The following is a 19,538-nucleotide window of genomic DNA, read 5'->3' as shown; positions in this document are numbered from 1 at the left end:
TTCCAGCATCACATTTTTCAACTCTGGTCTCCAGCATCTGCAGTCCCCACTTTTTCCTATAGTGTTCCCAGTCAATATTTGGAAAGTTGAAGTCCCCCATGACAACCACCCTGTCTTTCTCACTCCTATCGAGAATCATCTTTGCTATCCTTTCCTCTACATCTCTGGGACTATTTGGAGGCCGATAGAAAACTCCCAACAGGGTGACCTCTCCTTTCCTGTTTCTAACCTCAGCCCATACTACCTCAGTTGACGAGTCCCCAAACATCCTTTCTGCAACTGTAATACTGTCCTTGACCAACAATGCCACACCTCCCCCTCTTTTACCATCTTCTCTGTTCTTACTGAAACATATAAATTCTGGAACCTGCAACAGCCATTCCTGTCCGTGCTCTAACCATGTCTCCGAAATGGCCACAACATCGAAGTCCCAGGTACCAACCCATGCTGCAAGTTCACCTACTTTATTCCGGATGCTCCTGGCGTTGAAGTAGACACACTTCAAACCAACTTCTTACTTGCCGGTGCCATCTTGCGTCCCTGAAACTTGATTTTGGACTAACCTGCTCTCAACCTTTTCTATACTCGAACTACAATTTTGGTTCCCATCCCCCTGCTGGATTAGTTTAAACCCACCCCAGTAGCCTCAGCGAATTCCCCCCCCCATGATATTGGTACCCCTCTGGTTCAGATGAAGACCATCCTGCTTGTAGAGGTCCCACCTACCCAGAAAGAGCTCCAATTATCCAAGAATCCAAAACCCTCCCTCCTGCACCATCCCTGTAGCCACGTGTTCAACTCCTCTCTCTCCCTATTCCTCGCCTCACTAGCCCGTGGCATGGGCAACAAACCAAAGACAACTCTGTTCGTCCTAGCTCTAAGCTTCTATCCTAGCTCCCTGAATTTCTGCCTTAAATCCCCATCTGTCTTCCTACCTATGTCATTGGTGCCTAAGTGGACCACGACTTGGGGCTGCTCCCCCTTCCCCTTAAGGATCCCAAAAACACAATCAGAGACGTCACAAACCCTGGCACCTAGGAGGCAACACACCAACTGTGAGTCTCTCTCGTCCCCACAGAACCTCCTATCTGTCCCCCTAACTATGGAGTCCCCAATGACTACTGCTCTGCTCCTCTTCTCCTTCCTTTCTGAGCAGCAGGGACAGACTCTGTGCCACAGCCCTTTGCCCCACTGCATTCCCCTGGTAAATGGTCCCCCCCAATAGTATCCAAAATGGTATACTTATTGTTGAGGGGAATGGCCACAGGGGATCCCTACACTGCCTGTCGGTTCCCTTTCCATCTCCTGTCTGTAACCCATTTGCCTTTGTCTTGTACCTTAGGAGTGACTACCTCCCTGTAACTCCTCTCAATAACCCCCTCTGCCTCCTGAATGATCCGAAGTTCATCCAACTCCATCTCCAGTTCCCTAATGGGGTTTTTGAGGAGCTGGAGTTGGGTGCACTTCCTGCAGATGTAGTTAGCAGGGACACTAGTAGTGATCCTTACCTCCCACATTCTGCAGGAGGAACATTCAACTACCCTCACCTCCATTCCTACTATTCTAAATTCCCAAAGAGACTGTTGAAAAAATAAGGAATAAAAAATAAACTTGTTATCTTACCAATCTGGTGCACTGGTCCTTTTTTTTGGTTAGTGGAAGAGGATGGGTGGGAGACACTACCTGAGTAGTGTTTCAGGTAACGCAACCACACAAATACATGACTTCCCAGAAGTCCTTTGCTCCTCCCTCACACCTCTCGGCAAATGGAGGCCCGACTCCGGAGGTAAGTCCCTTTGAATGCGGGAAAACTCACCCTTCCCGGCAGCCTTCGCTTCACCACTCCTTCTCTCCTCGCTGCTCTGGCAAAATGGATTCTTATTCAACATTATACAGGTCAGCCCATTCTGATGTCCTAACTCTACCCCTATCACAGGAACAATGAATATAAAGAACAATCGCCTACATTTACACTTGCATCTAGTGAACTGGTGGATTGCTTCCACACATTTGTGGGGAGTGGGCTGAAATATTTTACCTGCTCTTTGCACATTTGTTTCCACTAATATTCCACAAATTTCCAGTATATTTGGTCGGCATCTAACATAGAATGACCATTTGTTTATCTGATACAAATGTTCAATATTGAATAGAGAAAACGAATCCATTGACATTTAGTCAGCTCTTCAGATTGTAAACTAGAGAACATGGAAGAGTGACTTGGATCTGAACATTGACCCATTATGTTTCACTCTGGATACCTGCTGAACCTATGCTGGTCTCCTTTGTTGTTTTCATACCTGTGATAATCCCTACAAGGCCCATAGGAATCACTAAATTATCTCCCTGTGGAGCTCACTGAATAAGTGTTCCCATGGTAACAGGTAACGGCCTGCCCCATTGGAACTGATCACCTGAGCCCTTCGTAAAACAGACCCAGTGCACTGCCCATAATAGGCATGGCTTATAAATATGTATTTGGCTACATGGATGGTTACTGGTGGTATTTAGTTTTTTTTTAAAATAAGGGTGATTGGTGGTGGAAACATCACTCAGTTTTGTGTGTGAAAGCAGCAGAGTAGGGGACTGAGCCCAGGCTTCAGCCATGCCTGTTGGCTTACTTTCTCTTCATTTTTCTGGGGATCTTTTTCTTCATTTTCTCTTCTTTTGGGTATGGAGAGTGGTGGGTGTGGGAGGAGGCCTTTGGTGGTGGTGGCAACACCAGCTTCAGCCAGACACAGTTCTACTCCAGGCCAGCGTTTCCTGGTGTGTGAGGAGCAAGTTGGGCTGATTCCCACAGCCCGGACTCACAGGCTGGGCTGAGGCACCGGCTTCAAGGCTGGGCCTGGGCACCCTGGAGGGGGAAGAGAAATGGCAGTCTCCCAGTGTGGTGGTCTTGACCCAGCACGGAGGTCTCTTTGCTCTGTGGAGGTCTTCTTCATCATTGACTTCCAGGTATTCCAGCAGCCTGGCAGGCAGTCTCAGCCTTGCATGATAGTGTTCTTTGGTAGAGGCTTCTGGCCAAGTGTTCAAGCAGCCGGTCATGGTGGTCCCATCCTGGCATGGTGGTCTTGTCCTGGCATGGTGGTCTTGTCCTGCTCGGTATTCTATTGTTCCTTAATTGGTTTTCCCTAGGCCCAGGAGCCATTAACTGAACTATGATGAACCTTGTCTTAATTTTATTTTTTGTTATTGTTATGTATGATTTCGGTCATTGATGTAGGCACTGTGGTGGGGTGACTTATAAAACCTTTCACTGGATTTTTCATTTAAAAATACACGTGACAATAAATTTCTATTCTATTCTAATTTAGATTCGATTCTGGGTATTAAATAAAACAGCAGACCCACAGAGACGGAGAACGTGGAGTCCATCAATGCTCTCAATGTCTTTAGAGAGAGTTGGGCACCGTAGTGGACACAGTGTCTTATTTCCCCTCTGACTCCATTTTGATTTAATCCCTTCCCAGTGTCCCTCCCCATTTCGCCCTGCCCCATCACTCGCGATGGTTCACTTTGTGTGATAAATATCCAACTGGCTGCATGCATGTTTTTCTGGTGGTGGCTAATAGTTAAAAACAAAATAAAAGTCAGGGAGATTTGTTGGTGGAAAGCCATTCAGTTGTGTGTGATAACACTTCCAGATATAATAACATAAAACAGATCCATAGGGCTCCTGTGTCACGGTGATAGTGACCTTGCCTCTGAGCCAGGAGAGGCCCAGGGTCAAGCCCCATCAGCTCCTGAGATGTACAGTAATGTATCTGAATTGGTGATAACAATAAAGCAGACCCCATTTTACTGGTACTGGTTAATAGTGAAATGACATTGAGTTATTCCAATATCTTGGTAATTTCCCAATACATTCTGTTAAGTAGTGGTGCTTGATTTATAAATTCAATTTGATAATTGCTCTCAATTGTTCTGAGTTAATATTGCGTGAATCTTGGAACGATGTGGCACTATTTAAAATTATGCAGAAAATAGATTTAAAATTTAATGCCTGTAATTTATCTTTTAACTCCTACTTTGGTTCCAAAAGTAGAAACCCTTTCATCTTAAATTACACATAGCATTAAAATTCTAAGCTGGCTGATTTCTCTCGGTATTTAATCTTGCCAAATATCATAGGGTCAGCTCCAGAGAATGCAGTGCCCTTTACTTTGTAAATAGACTACGCTGTGTGGGTTTACATTATCTCACAATTTTGTTTAGAATGAAAATTAGATCCTTAATCCAATTACATTAAAAATATTCACACTTCACTAGCTTCAGTGATGCAACTTTTCCATGATAGCCTTTTCTTCCCCCGAGGATTAGCTGACCTCAACAATAACTTGTAGCACAAGATCCAGAAATTTTGTCACAGCTGAATATTGCTGTTATGTACACTAAAGTTGCCAAGACATGACAAATCCCTTTCTAGTTTCTTTGGCAAGTTAACAAATAGACAAGAGGTCATCCAAGACGCCTGTCTGTTCATTATGTCATCCAAGCAAACTTTAACTAAATAGCTAATTTTTTTTTAGACCTGTAATGACTAATAATTACACAATGCAACTGAATGATACAATTCATACATTGTAATAAAAACAAATGTGATTCTTGTTAAAGGCAATTAGCTGAAGAAACTCAACATACTGACTGTGTCCTGAAGTTTCCATGAACAGTGATTTCTTCAATGTTTTGCATCAATACCGTTGCAATAGTTATATATTTGTCAGGTACAATTATGCCAAAGCCCAGAACATATTGAAATAATAAGCCAGAATCCTTATAAATATCTAGACAGACTAAAGATGCTCATTAGATTTGATTTAAAAAATCCATATGATTGGGAAATCAAAAAGATGGACTTCTGTACAGAGACTCGGTTCTGGATCCTATGTAGATATTTTCCACATGACAATCATTTTACAGTTGATACTTACACTAAACATCTTCCTTCCCTACCCTCTACATATAATTACAAACATACTTGTGTTTGAGAAAGTTTTGTATAATTCATGTTTTCAATTTTCTTCAACGAGAAGTCATATGATGAAAGACTAGATCAAATGGGCTTGTATTCACTTGAATTTAGAAGAATGAATAGAATATTCTTCATTGTTGATTGTATCCAGTACAGAAGTGCAGAAGTACAGTGAAAAAGTTTACAATGGCTGCCTTTAATGGTGCCATCTTAGCTAGGTACAAATCTTGGATACAAAAGAGAATTAAATGGAAAGCGGTAGCATTACTTGCGGTATTTAATAATGTTAGGATTGAGGTAGCTATAACATTGTGAAAAGGATTTTAATTACAGTCCAGTAAAGAACTCCAAACAGCAGCAGCGGCAGGCCCAAATCCAACAACTGCCCCGCATCGCTCCAGCCCACTCCTCACCAGCACTCAGCAGCAACAAGATCAGTCATGCTGTGCTGGAATTCACTTCACCTTGTGTTGCGCCAGGATGCAGAATTCCCCATGTACTCTTCCGGGATTCAGAATTCCATATGTACTGCTCCAGGACTCAGGATTCCCAATGTACCACTCTGGGACTCAGAATTCCTCACATACCACTCCAGAACTCGAGATTCCCCACGAGCTGCTCCGGGACTTGGCATTCCCTAAGTACCACCCCAGGACCCAGGATTTTCCATGTGTCGCTCCGTGACTCAGAATTCCTCACACACCACTCCAGGACTTGGAATTCCCCGTGGACCACTCCAGGCCTCGAGATTCCCCATATACCGCTCCGGGACTTGGGATTTCCAACATATCGCTCTGGGATTTGGGATTCCCCATGTACCACTCCAGGACTCAGGATTCCCTACGTACCACTCCGGAACTTGGGATTCCCCTTGTCCCACATCACTCCAGCCTCTAGTCTGCTCCTCACTGGTACTCAGCATCAACAAGGTAAATTGCATTGTACAGGGGCTCGCTTCACCTCGTGCTGCACCAGGATTTCATTGGATCTCAGGGAGATCTCATAGAAACATATAAAGTCCTGTTGGGACTGGACAGGCTAGATGTGAAAAAGATATTCCTGATGTTGGAGAAGCCTAGAACTGGGGGTCACAGTGTAAGAATAAGGGGCAAGCAATTCAGGGCTGAGATGAGAAAGAATCTTTTCACTCAGAGAGGAGTGAACCTGTAGAATTCTCTCTCACAGGAACCTGTTAGGGCCAGTTCATTAAATACATTCAAGGGGCATGGCCTTTGTGGCTAAAGGGATCAAGGGGTATGCAGAGAGGGTGGGAATGGAATACTGAGATTGCATAATTAGCCATGATCTTATTGTATGGTAGTGCACGCTCGAAGGGCCAAATGGCCTACTCCAGCTCCTATTTTCTATGTTTCTAGAAGATTAAAATTCTCTTACACTGGTTCAATGTCATTCCACACTCAGGCATGCTGCACACCTTTCCCCCTCAGTCTCCTCACATCAGTCCTTCATGCTCTACAAAGAAGTTACAAGTTTGGCTAAACTGGCCCAAGCTGGTGCTTTTGCTCAAAATGTTTTTTCTAACCTATCTGATGTGAACCATCCAAATTAGCTTTATATTTCTTTCTCTCTCATATACTTATTTGGCTTCACCTTAAACGAGTTACACCATGTGCCTCAATGACTCTATCTGATATCAAATTCCACATTCTAAGCATTGTTTGAATAAAAGAAAAGTTTCTTCTGAATACGTTTGGGTTTATCACTTTATGAATTCTTGTCACTCAATCAGTGTGCTTGCTTCCTACCTTGTAAAAGTATTTAAAGTAAAGACCATGGCTATCATTGATTGTTACTTACTTGTGACCCATCTCATGAGCAATTGTAAAGGCCAGATTCAGTCCATTGTCCTCTGCAAGAACACACTTCTTTCTTTCACTGCACATCCCACTAAGGTATGCTATACCTGCCAAAATTAAATAAAAACAAGACAAATTAAAAACAGCAATATAGTAACTCTTACTTCTTAATAAATGGATTACCCATTTTTGAGAGGTTTTATACAAGTAGCCCTCTGAGACATCAACATTGGTAAAGATTTTGAATAGTAAAACATAATCAAACCAACAATTTTATTTTTATTTCTACATAGGTTATGGGCATCACTGGCTGACCCAGCTTTTATTGCCCATTCCTAAATGCCCTTGGATCTGAGTGGCTTGCTCGGGCCATTTAAAGGGCAGTTAATAGTCAACCACACTGCTGGGGGTCTGAAGTTACATATAGACCAGACCAGGTCAAAATGGCAGTTTCCTTTCCAATCGGATGTGGTAAACTAGGTGGATGTTTACAACAAAGGACAATAGTTACATGCTTACCATTAAGCTATCTTATAATTTCAAATTTCTACTGAATTCAAGTTTTACAATCTTTCTTGACAGGATTTACCATTCAGGCACAATATAAATCAGAAAATACAAGGGCTTGAAACGAAGATACAACAATAATCATGGTTGACTTTAATATTCATGTGGACTGGATTAAGCAAATTGACAAAGGTAGCCTCAAGAGAAAATTCCAAGTGCATTAGATATTATTTCTTGGAGCAAATGTGCTGGGGAACCAGCCAGGGAGCGGGATATTCTGAACTGGGTGTTGTGCAATGAGGTGGGATTAATTAATGATAGTAAAGAATTCTCGAAGAAGAGACATCATAGTAAGTTAGAAATTCAAATTCATTTGGAGGGTGAGAAACTGAATTTTTCACTCGCTTTCTGGAGTTAAACAAATATAATTACTTAGGCATAAGGACAGATCTGACCCTAGTGGGCTGGGCAGAAAGACTGAAAGGTATGACAGTTGATGTGTAGTGGATGAATAGTGGCAAATAGTTAAGTAAATATTGAAGGGCTGGGGAGGGTTGGAAAAGCATCCATGGCTAGGGAAGAATGTTAAAGATAGCTTAAGGATAAAAGCAAAGGTATACTATAATGGAATGTTCAGTGTTAAGGTGGCTAATTGGGAAACTTTCAAAGGATCAAAGTGTTACTAAAAAGCAGTAAAATGAGCAAATATTAGTTATGGAAGAAAACAATTACAAATTGTGATGACACTATGGCTTTAAGAGGTACATTTTGTCCTTTTCTTTTAAAGGAGGTTTTGAAAGAGAGGTATGGAGTTGTCTCCTCCAAGCCAATAACATAAAAAGCTTTTGAGGACTTGAGGTTCTTTTTAAAGTTGGAACAATAGAAGTTGCATGAGTGGGTGGAGTGTGGCTCCCCGCAGATCCAGGGGTTTGTTTTAGTTTAGCTATCTTCAGCTGTTAGAGTTTTGAAGTTGACTGTGGAAGCTGCTATATCTTTCTCTCTGTTCTCTTCCTGCTGCCAGAATCACATGTGAGACAATCTGTTTGGAATGTTACTGTACTGAAACAATTGCTGTTTAGAAGTTAAATAATATATTATTCTGTTAAGTTTTCCAATAGAGGTAAATTATTCCAATCCTTCTTTTGTTTGTTTTAACAGTGGTGTAAAAATAAAGTGTGTTTTGGTAGCTGAGTAGTGTAACCAATCAAATTACATCTGGAACACAGCACCTTACGCTTGCCTTGAAATAAGTTAAAAGCTAGGGTCTAGGCAATCTCATTGATGTATTTGCAGGGGGTTAAAATATAAAAATTGGTGAGCAAAAGCTTTGATAAGACATATGAAAAGGGAAGAGAGTAGCAGTAGTGAATGCTTGTCCCATACAGGGGTAAAAATGTGGAACTCAGAAAGGTTGGGGACACTAATCAATACTTTGCTTCAATTTTCATGGTGGAGGGCATTAGTACTGTCTCCATAGTAACCAGTAATACAGAGGTTATAGAAAAGGAGGGACTTACAACCGTCATCATCACTAGGGAAAAGGTACTGAGCAAACTATTGAGATTGAAGACAGATAGATCCCCAAGGTCTGAGGGCCTACATCTGAGGGTTTTCAAGGAAGTGCAGCAGTGTTAGTGGATGCAGGGGCTATAATAGTCCAAAATTCCCTAGATTCTGAAAAGTTTCCAGTGGTTCAGAAAAATGCAAATGCAACACCCTTATTCAAAAACAGAGCGAAGCAGAAAGCAGGAAACTATAGAACAGTTAGTTTAATATGCATTATTAGTAAATTGCTAAATTCTATTATTAATGAAATGGCAAACAATAAATTTGGAAAGTCAAAACGCAATCCATTAAAGTTAGTATTGTGAAGGTTCTATGAAGGGTAAATCACATTTGACTAATTTGCTACAGTTCTTCGAAGATGTAATAAGCAAAGTGGGTAACAGGGAGTTCTGTATAAGCAGTTTTACTGGACTTCCAGATGGCACTTAAGGTGCTGCACAAATGGTTAATATACAAAGTAAGATCACATGGGGTTAGCAGTAACATATTAGCTTGGATAAAGGACTGGCCAAACAACAGAAAGCAGAGGACTGGGATAAGTGGAACACTTTCTGGTTGGCAAGTTGTATCTCGTGGGGCATCATGGGGCTCAGTCCATACACCCCAACTATTTACAACCCATGTTAGTGACTTAGATGTGGGGATAGAAAGTATAAAAGTCAAATTTGCAGATGATATTAAAATAGATGGAAAAATAAGTTGCAATGAAAAAGTAAGGAAATTGCAAATGGATATGGAAAGTTTAGGTGAATTGGCCAAAATTTGGCTGATTGAGTTTAAAGTTAGTAAGTGTGAAGTTATTCATTTGTCAGAGAGTAAAATGGCAACTTATTAACGAATAGAAAGAAACTTCAAAATGCATCAGTGCAGACAAATCAGGGTGTCCTTGTGCATGAGTCACAGAAAGCTGACACACAAGTTATAATGAGGGCAAACTAAATTATAGCATTATTGCTGAAGGAATAACATAGGAACATAGGGAAGTGTCCTTGCAATTATACAAGGCATTGGTGAGACTGTATCTGAGTACAGTGTATAGTTTGGTGTCCTTGTTTGAGGAGAGATGCAATTCCATTGGAAGCAGTTCAGAGAGGGTTCACTAGATTAATTCCAGAGATGAAAGGCTTGCAAATGAGGAGAGATTAAGCAGTTTAGAACAGTTCTGGCCAGCATTTAGAAGGATAAGAGGTAATCTAATTGAAGTACATATAATGTTTAGGGAGATTGAAAAGTAGACATAGAGAGGATGTTTCTCCTTATAAGGCAATCTGGAATGAGAGGTCATAGTCTCAGGATAAGGGGCATCAGATTTAAAACAGCTGAGGAGGAATTACTTTGCTCATGATGTTGTGGTATTCACTCTGCCAGGCAGTGGTGGATGCCAAGCTATTTAATAACGTTAAGGAGGAAATAGACAGATTTTTAATAAAGGAATGGGGGGGTAAAGGATTATGGGAAGCGGGCAGGAAAGTGAAGTTGAGGCTGAGATGCAGCTCACATAGCAGAACAAGCTCGATGGGCTGAATTGCCTGCTCCAGTTATTATTTTTTATATTCTTACCAGAACATGAAGCTGGAATATTAGATTACCAACCAAGTGACATTAACATCATCTCCCTTTTAGAAACTAATTAGAGGGAAAACATGCAACACTGAAGTACTCAGGTCAAGATTAGAGTGGTGCTGGAAAAGCACAGCAGGTCAGGCAGTATTCGAGGAGCAGGAACATCGACGTTTCGGGCAAAAGCCCTTCATCAGGATTGAGGCCTCATTCCTAATGAAGGACTTTTGCCCGAAGTATCGATTCTCCTGCTCCTCGAATACTGCCTGACCTGCTGTGCTTTTCCAGCATCACTCTAATCTTGACTCTAATCTCCAGCATCTGCAGTACCCACTTCAGCCTGGAGTACTCAAGTATTGCGTTATTAATATTCTTGAATTATTTCATAAAAACTACTTAAAAGGATATTCCAGGGAGCAAAACTTCAACTGTTGTGTTTTGTTTTCATTGCTTTTCTTGTATAGGATAGCTGAAAAATGTGTTGCTGGAAAAGCGCAGCAGGTCAGGCAGCATCCAGGAACAGGAGAATTGACGTTTCGGGCATAAGCCCTTCTTCAGGAATGTATAGGATAGGAGGATCACTGACTGGACCATTTTAAGATTTTCAAAATTCCACATCTTATTAAATTAAAATACCAGCAGGAACCATGTTGGAATTTGAACCCATGTCCTTTTGGACCTCTACATTACTGTTCTAGTGACATTACTATTAAGCCACCAACAGGTCCTACTCCTATGCCCTATAGAGGAACTGTTCACAGAGATGGCTTCATACTGGAATGGGTATTTTTGAATTTATGTATGAACTTTATGTGGCACACATACCTATTTTTCTTAAAAGCAAACTGCTTTGACCACGTATGACAAGTTTTCTCAGAGTATTCCATGAACCAAGCATTTATATTAACTTGGAAGTCATCCTCTTTCAATTTACCAGTGTTTACATTTTTAAAAAAACATAAAGCTGTGCTGCTGGTTATATTTTAAACAAGAGAAAGTTTAGTTTATAATACAACTAATAAGGTTGCTATGGGAAAAGTTGTAAAACTATTCACTAAAATACAAAGATATAAAGCAGGAAAGGATAAAATTACACACAAAATATGACATAGGAGCACAAGTAGACTATTCAGCCCCTGACGCCTGCTCTATTATTCAATAACTTATGGCCAAGCTGTTTGTTTCAAATTTCACATTCCCATCTACCTTGATAATCTTCAATTCCACTGTCTAACAAGAATCTATCAATGATGAAGGGCTTATGCTCAAAACGTCGATTCTCCTGCTACTCAGATGCTGCCTGACTTGCTGTGCTTTTCCAATATCACACTCTTCTGATCTCCAGCATCTGCAGTCCTCACTTTCTCCAAGAATCTATCAATCTCAGCTCAAAAATATTCATTCACTCCGACTCCATCACCTTCTGAGACAAAAGAAAGCATCCTATCTGGCTGCATCACAGCTTGGTATGGCAACTGCTCTGCCCAAGACTGTGAGAAATGACAGAGTTGTGACTGCAGCCCAGTCCATCATGAAACCAGCCTTTCTTCCATTGACTCTAGTCACAAAGTTACTCCCTTTTTTCTCTGAAAGCTGTTCCTTGGCTCAAGGAGACTCTGTCCTTGATTTTTTTCAGAGGACCAATAAACCAGGCCAGGCTCCGATCAGTCTGGTTTGGTGCAGAGATGAAAAGGATTTTGAGGGGCCTTTTGTTTACATGTAAACAGATGAGACTTCAGGCCAAAGTGGTCATGTTTTAGAAGTGACCTGTACAATGAAAGGGGAATGGTCAGCTCTTGAGCTGGGTATGTGTGCCACATACATTTCCCACTGCCATGGGAAAGTAGCCAACATAATCAAAAACTCCTCCCACCCTGGTTATATGCTCTTCCGTCCTTGTCCATAAAATAGGTATGTGTGCCACATAAAGTTCATACATAAATTCTATAATACCCATTCCAGTATGAAGCCATCTCTGTGAACAGTTTCTCTATAGGGCATAGGAGTAGGACCTGTTGGTGGCTTAATAGTAATGTCACTGGAGCAGTAATGTAGAGGTCCAAAAGGACATGGGTTCAAATTCCAACATGGTTCCTGCTGGTATTTTAATTTAATAAGATGTAGAATTTTGAAAATCTTAAAATGGTCCAGTCAGTGTTGCTCCTATCCTATCTTGAACTGGGAAGTTCAACAGGGAGCTGTGTGGAAACTCTCTCTCTTTTCTGTCCTTCAACTTCAACCTGTAAGCAAGTGTTCCATTTATATTGGTTTGTGAAGGGAGTTTGCTTATTGGGACTGCTGTGTATATTCACAACAGCATAATTAAGTCCAGTTGGATAGGTTGAGTTCTGTAAGGGTTCTTTATTCTGTTCTTTGTGTTTCATTGTGTAATTTTGTAAATACATTTTTGTCTGTTTTAAACCCGAGTAATCAACCTAGCGAGCTTACTTCAGGTAATGTTCACTGTACACTGACCAAACGAAATTGCAAAGTTATGGTCTGGAGTTACCTGCTTAAGAATGTTTTGAGTGGCCTGGCCTAGTCCATAACACTATCTACATTTCCCACTGCCATGGGAAAGTAGCCAACATAATCAAAACCTCCTCCCACCCTGGTTATATGCTCTTCCGTCCTTGTCCATTGGGCAGAAGATACAAAACTCTGAAAACACATTTCAACAGATTTAAGAACACCTTCTTCCCCACTGTTATGAATGGGCCTCTCATATTAAAGTTGATCTTTCTTTCACCTAGCCTGTAGCTGTAACACTATATTCTGCATTCTGTTACACTGATGTGCTTATGTAAGGGACAATTTGACTAGTTAGCAGGCAAAACAATACTTTTCATTGTATCTTGGTACATGTGACAATAATAAATCACACTAAAAGAGTTTCAAAGTCATACAACCTTCTCAGAAAAAGCAATCTCCTAGCTGCCTGAAAAGGGCAATGATTAATTTTAAAAGAATGCCCCAAGTTCTGGATTGAAGTGTCCCTTGCACATCAATCTTACCATTCAGGATCTTCTGCACTTCAATGAGGTCACCCCTCACTCTCTAAACTCCATTGGAAAGTGGCCCACCCATACAACGTATCAATCTAGAAAACATTCTCTGAAATGCCTCTAATACATTTACATTCTTTCTTAAATAAGGAGACCAAAACTACACACAGTATTTGAACTGTAGTCTAACCAATGCACTGTACAGCGGAAGTATGCTACCTTATCTTTATGTTGAACTCTTCATAGAACAGGGATAGTATCCCACTGACCTACTTCATCATTTGCTGTATCTGCATACAAAACCTTTGTGACATTTAAAATTGCTCAGCACCTTGGAATCCTTAGTTTAAGGAATACTCATTGTTCCTGACAAACTTCACATTTTCCCAATTATATTGTACTCAATCCAATGGATTTTTGCTCACTGAATAATCAGTGTCTGTCTATAAGCAGGTCTTCCTCACAACAAGCTTTCCTCCCTATCTTGTTGTGGTCTGTGAATTTAACTACCATGCCTGCTTACATTTAAGTCATTGAATAAATTGTAAAAAAACGCTTAGGCTCCAGAACAGATGCCTGTGGGATTCTACTGGTCACATCCTGCCAATCTTGTTTTTTTGCCAAACCTCTATCCAAGCTAATATGCTACCTCTTAAACCATGACCTTTTACTTTCTACAATAACTTTTGATGTGGCACCTTATCAAATGCCTTCCAGAAATCCAAGAACAGTAATTCCGCGCACATTATACCTTCAAAGAACTCCAACAATTCAGTTAAACATGATTTCCCTCTGACCAAACCATGCTGCCTTTTCCCAATTAATTTGAGTTTTTCTAACTGTACAGTTTATAATCTCTTTAATAATAAATTCTAACATCTGCTCAGCACAGACATCAAGGAAATTGATCAACACCTGAACCATGCTGGGGGCCAATGTTCTTGTGAACTGCATAACACAGGACTAAGTAGAGAGGGTTTTAAACAAAATAGTGGAGCCAAGAGAAAAGTAGACAAGGTGGAAATATGTGGTACATCAAAAAGTAGAGACAAGAGATAAACAGTAATCTGGGCAATGAGAGTCAGAATGGTAGGACAGGGTAGAGAAAAACTGAGAGAGACATCAGCTTCTCACCCCATCAGTTTGTTCAGTACCATTTGTAATTTAACTAAGTTCCTCTCCCCCTTCCAGCTTCTGTTTTGCAGCTATTGCTAGAACGGTTTTACAAAAAGCTCCACAGTGAAATCAGGAAAGGTTTAAAATACTAGTCTTCGCCCCAGTCTCCTCTCTTTCAAACAGGATGTAAAATTCAAACATGATGTGTTTGCTGCTACCAGTAATGCTGAGGTTATCAATAAATTTGGTTATATTACACAATACCAAGTTCACTTCAACTTGCTCAATTCCAAAATATATTACTATAAGAATCTCTCTCAAATGAGTTCTATGAACTCCTTGAGCAAGCTATTCCTGCTATCAGACTTTTCCACTCGTGTGCACCCATACTTTATCACGGTAGATAAAGCATGCTCCTTTATCACGTAGACACAGGATTTCTTCTTGTATACTTTGGCCCACATGGTGGTTACTGTTAGGGGACCTATAGACATCTCCTGCTAGTGACAACTTCCTTCCCAAACTATTTGTTACCTCCACCTAAACAGATTCTACGTCCTGATCTCCTGAACCAAGGTCACCTCCAACATTTGCACAAATGCCTCTTGTTTCACACTGCAGCCACCCCACTTTTATTGGATTTGCTTTTGTTTCATTGAATATCATTTATCCTGCACTATTCAGGACCCAAATCTCATCAACCTACAGCCAGGTCTTCATGATGGTTATCAGATTCATATTTATTCACTTCAGATTTGGTTACTTGGCCATACGCATTCTTGTAGATATAGAGAGTGGGACCTTCTCAGGCTGAAAGATATGCGCTGTGCTAAAACAATGGCAGCATCAGAAGAGTTGTTTGGCAATTATTGATTTCATAAAGGTGAGGTCATGCCTGACAAATCTGCTAGAATTCTTTGAGGAAGTAATGAGCAAGTTAGATCAAGGGAGCTAATGAATGTTATTGACCTGGACTTCAAGAAGGCCTTGGACAAGGTGCCACACAGGAGGCTGCTGAGTAAGATATGGGCCCACGGTGTCAGAGGCAAGGTACGAGCATGGATAGAAGCCTGGCTCCCTGGCAGAAAGTGGACAATGAAGATAAAAGTGTCCTTCCCAGGATGGCAGCCGATGACAAGTGGTATTCCGCATGTCTCAGAGTTGGGACCACAATGTTTCACTTTATATATTAATGATCTAGATGAAGGAACTGAGGGCATTTTGGCTAAGTTTGCAGATGATACAAAGATTGGTAGAGGGGCAGGTAACATTGAGGAGGCAGGGAGTCTGCAGAAGGATTTGGACAGGTTAGGAGAGTGGGCAAAGAAATGGCAGATGGAGTACAATGTGGGAAAGTGTGAGGTCATTGACTTTGGTAGGAAGAATAGAGGCATGGACTATTTTCTTAATGGGGAGAAAATTCAGAAGTCTGAAGTACAAAGAGACTTGGGCGTTCTAGTCCAGGATTATTTCAAGGTAAACTTGCAGTTTGAGTCAGGGGTTTGGAAGGCAAATGCAATGTTGACATTTATTTTGAGAGGACTTGAATATAAAAGCAGGGGTGTACTTCTGAGTCTCTCTAAGGTTCTGTCAGACCAAATTTGGAGTATTTGGTGAAGTTTTGGGCCTCATATCTCAGGAAGGATGTACTGGCCCTGGAGCATGTTCAGAGGAGGTTCACGAGAATGGTGCCAAGAATGAAAAGCTTAACACATGAGGAACACTTGAGGACACTGGGTCGATGCTCGATTAAGTTTAGAAGGATGAGGGGGATCTAATTGAAATATGCAGAATTCTGAATGGCCTGGACAGAGTGGATGTTGGGAAGGTATTTCCATTAATAAGACAGATTAGGACCCGAGGGCACAGCCTTGGAGTAAAGGGAAGACCTTTTCGAACAGAAATAAGAAAAAACCTCTTCAGCCAGAGAGTGATGGATCTACGGAATTCACTGCTACAGAAGGCTGTGGAGGCCAGGTCATTGTGTATACTTAAAGTAGAGATAGGTAGGTTCTTGATTGTCAAGGGGATCAAGGGTTATGAGGAGAAAGTGCGAGAATGAGATTGAGAAACATATCAGCCATGATTGAATGGCATAGCAGACTTGATGGACTGAATGGCCTAATTTCTGTTCCTATGTCTTATGGTCTTAAGTTCCACCTTGATGTTGAGAGCATCTTGTCATATCTTCTACACAAGCAGCATGATGAGATTCTCACTATCCTGATTAAGTTCTCAGCCAGTTATTTTGATATTCATTCCTATAGTAACAGACCAACTCACCACCAGCTACAATCTTACTAATCTCACCAAGCAAACTTGGCATGAAACTGGAGAGGGTTTGTGGCAAGTTCAACTCGCCACTTTCTCCAAAGGTTTCCCTTGGACTTTGGGCACCAAAATCTCAGAGCATGCTCCATGGTCACTGCTCACAACTACCCCATGATCGTGTATATTGGTATTTGACTTGAGCCAGCCTTTATGAAGCCTCGTGACAACCCTCCAATCCACTCACAGGACATTTCTGCACTTTAATGCTGCACCAGAAACTCTCATTGTAGTATTGCAGCAAGGACACGACAGTGTGCTCAGAGATACACCCCCAGCTCATGGACCAGGCTATATATCTCCAGCTGATCCTGGCCTTACACTGTCTTTGTGCATGTCACCATCTCAGTCAGTAATATCTGGCTCATATTAATACGGTTTTACCACTATTTAACTCAGACATAAAGCCAGGAAGTTTGCCACAAATGTCAGCAGGACCCAGTCCAGTAAAGGGGAATAAGCCTTTGTTCAAGGGATCCTGGTAATAAGTCAAGGGTAGCCTCCGATCCCTTGGCCAATACTCCAGGCTCTGCTAAAGTCAGTCAGAACCTCAGCGAAGATTGGGGGGTGAATGGAGCTGAATGACAGGCAGCACATAAGTCATCTTGATTATTTCAGCTCTGTTTGAGCTATCTGTTCCCATAATGGGAGAGATACATAACAAGGAAGATGAAAGTGGCTGGTACAGTTATTATTGTTGGTGCAGGAGGGAAAGTTTCTGAAGCAAGTGAGAGGGCGTGCAGGGGGTTAGTGGTGTCACAATTGGAATGGGAGAGGGTGAATGAGGCAAGACTTTACAGACAATGGTGAGACAGTGGCAGAGCAAGTGCCACTTTGTGGGAGGTGGATTCAGTACCATAGGTTTTGGAGAAAAGACACTGGCGGAACAGAGAAGGACATTGACTCCTGCCTACTGTGTTGGGCATTCCTTCAGATGCCTGAGATTGCTTTCCTTCAGACCAGGTTGTCTTGGTCGGGTGTTGTAGCCTCCATTGCTGATCCCTGCCTAAGCACCAGGGATCCAACGAGATCGTCAGTCCCCTGCCCACAAAATGGAACACCAATTGCCTCATCTGTCATGTTTCAGCAAATGTCAGGAACCATACAGAGTAGCTTCAGACAGATCGCATTTGTCCAGGGGCACATTTTAAGTATGCTGTGAAGGTGCCGGTGTTGGACTAGGGTGGACAAAGTCAAAGTCCTGTGACACCAGGTTATAGTCCTTCAGATTTATTTAAAATCACAAGCTTTCAGAGTGCTGCTCCTTCATCAGGTGAAATGGACAGAATATGGGCACAGAATATATACAAGGAGAGATAATGGCAAGACAATTCCAGGGAGTTAAGAATGTTAACCGATAAAGTACAAATAATGGGAATAGAGCGTTGACAGGCTGAACAGCAAGTGAAGGGATGACCTATGAACTGATTAATTAAGGCAGAGAAATAATTAAAAACAACAGAAAATAAGATGGCACTAGAGATGAATTAACTGGCCGAAATAACATCAGTTGGCATCAGAGGCATCTGAAAAATGTGCTGCTGGAAATACGCAGCAGGTCAGGCAGCATCCAAGGAGCAGGAGAATCGATGTTTTGGGCATAAGCCCTTCTTCAGAGTCATCTGACAAGGATCCAACAAAAGTAATAAATAATCAAAAAACTTACAAACTAATTCAGGCAGAGAGGTTCGATCATATGGGATCCAGGGAGAGCTAGCCCACTGGATACAAAGTTGTCTTGACATGATCAAGTGTTGTTGTTCAGACTGGAGGCCTGCGAACAACAGGGTGCTGCCTTGGCTGGTGCTAAGTCCATTGTTGTTAATCATTTATAAAATGATTTGGGTGACAATGCAGCATGTTTAGTAAGTTTGCAGATGACAGCAAGATTGGTGGCATAGTCGACAGTGAAGAAGGCCATCTAAGAATACAACAGGATCTTGATCAACTGAGCCAATGGATTTAATTCTGATAATGTGTGGTGTTCCATTTTGGTTAGACAAACCAGGGCAGGACTTACGCAGTTAATGGTAGGGCCATGGGAAGTTGAACAGAGAGACCTAGACGTGCAGGTACATAGGTCCTTGAAAGTGGTGTCACAGGTAGACCGGGTAATGAAGAAAGCATTTGGCATGCGAGCCTTCATCAGTCAGAGCATTGAGTACAGGAGTTGGAACATCTTGTTATAGCTGTACAAGACATTGATAAGGTCACCAAAAGAGAAAATGTTGGAAAATCTCAAAGGTTTGGCAGCATCTGTAAGGAGAGAAAAGAGCTGACGTTTTGAGTCTAACCGACCCTTTGTCAAAGCTTTGACAAAGGGTCAGTTAGACTCGAAACGTCAGCGCTTTTCTCTCCTTATAGATGCTGCCAGACCTGCTGAGACCTTGCAGCATTTTCTCTTTTGGTTTCAGATTCCAGCATCCGCAGTAATTTGCTTTTATTGATAAGGTCACATTTGGAATACTGTTTACAATTCTGGTTGTCCTGCTATCAAAAGAAAATTACAAAACTGGAAAGGGTGTAAAAATGATTTACAAGCATGTTACCTACTGAAGGTTTGAGTTATAAGGAGAAACTGCATAGACTGGGACTTTTCCCTGGAATATGGGAGGCTGAGGGTGACCTGACAGCATGAGAGGCATAGATAAGGAGAATAGCCAAGGC

General features: G+C 41.5%; 1 protein-coding gene across 1 annotated transcript in view; it reads right to left on the bottom strand.

Moving 5' to 3' along the window:
• The window catches only part of LOC140492209 (A disintegrin and metalloproteinase with thrombospondin motifs 19-like), a 538,786-nt gene that overhangs the window by 351,585 nt on the left and 167,663 nt on the right, over window positions 1-19,538 (bottom strand). Inside the window, 1 exon segment of the mRNA XM_072591100.1 lies at window positions 6,791-6,896. Within this exon segment, the coding sequence (XP_072447201.1) occupies window positions 6,791-6,896 (106 nt within the window).

The sequence above is a fragment of the Chiloscyllium punctatum genome, chromosome 2 (genome assembly GCF_047496795.1).
Source record: "Chiloscyllium punctatum isolate Juve2018m chromosome 2, sChiPun1.3, whole genome shotgun sequence".
Taxonomy (NCBI): domain Eukaryota; kingdom Metazoa; phylum Chordata; class Chondrichthyes; order Orectolobiformes; family Hemiscylliidae; genus Chiloscyllium; species Chiloscyllium punctatum.
Note: the sequence above shows the minus strand (reverse complement) of the source record. Positions and strands in the feature narration are given on the sequence as shown.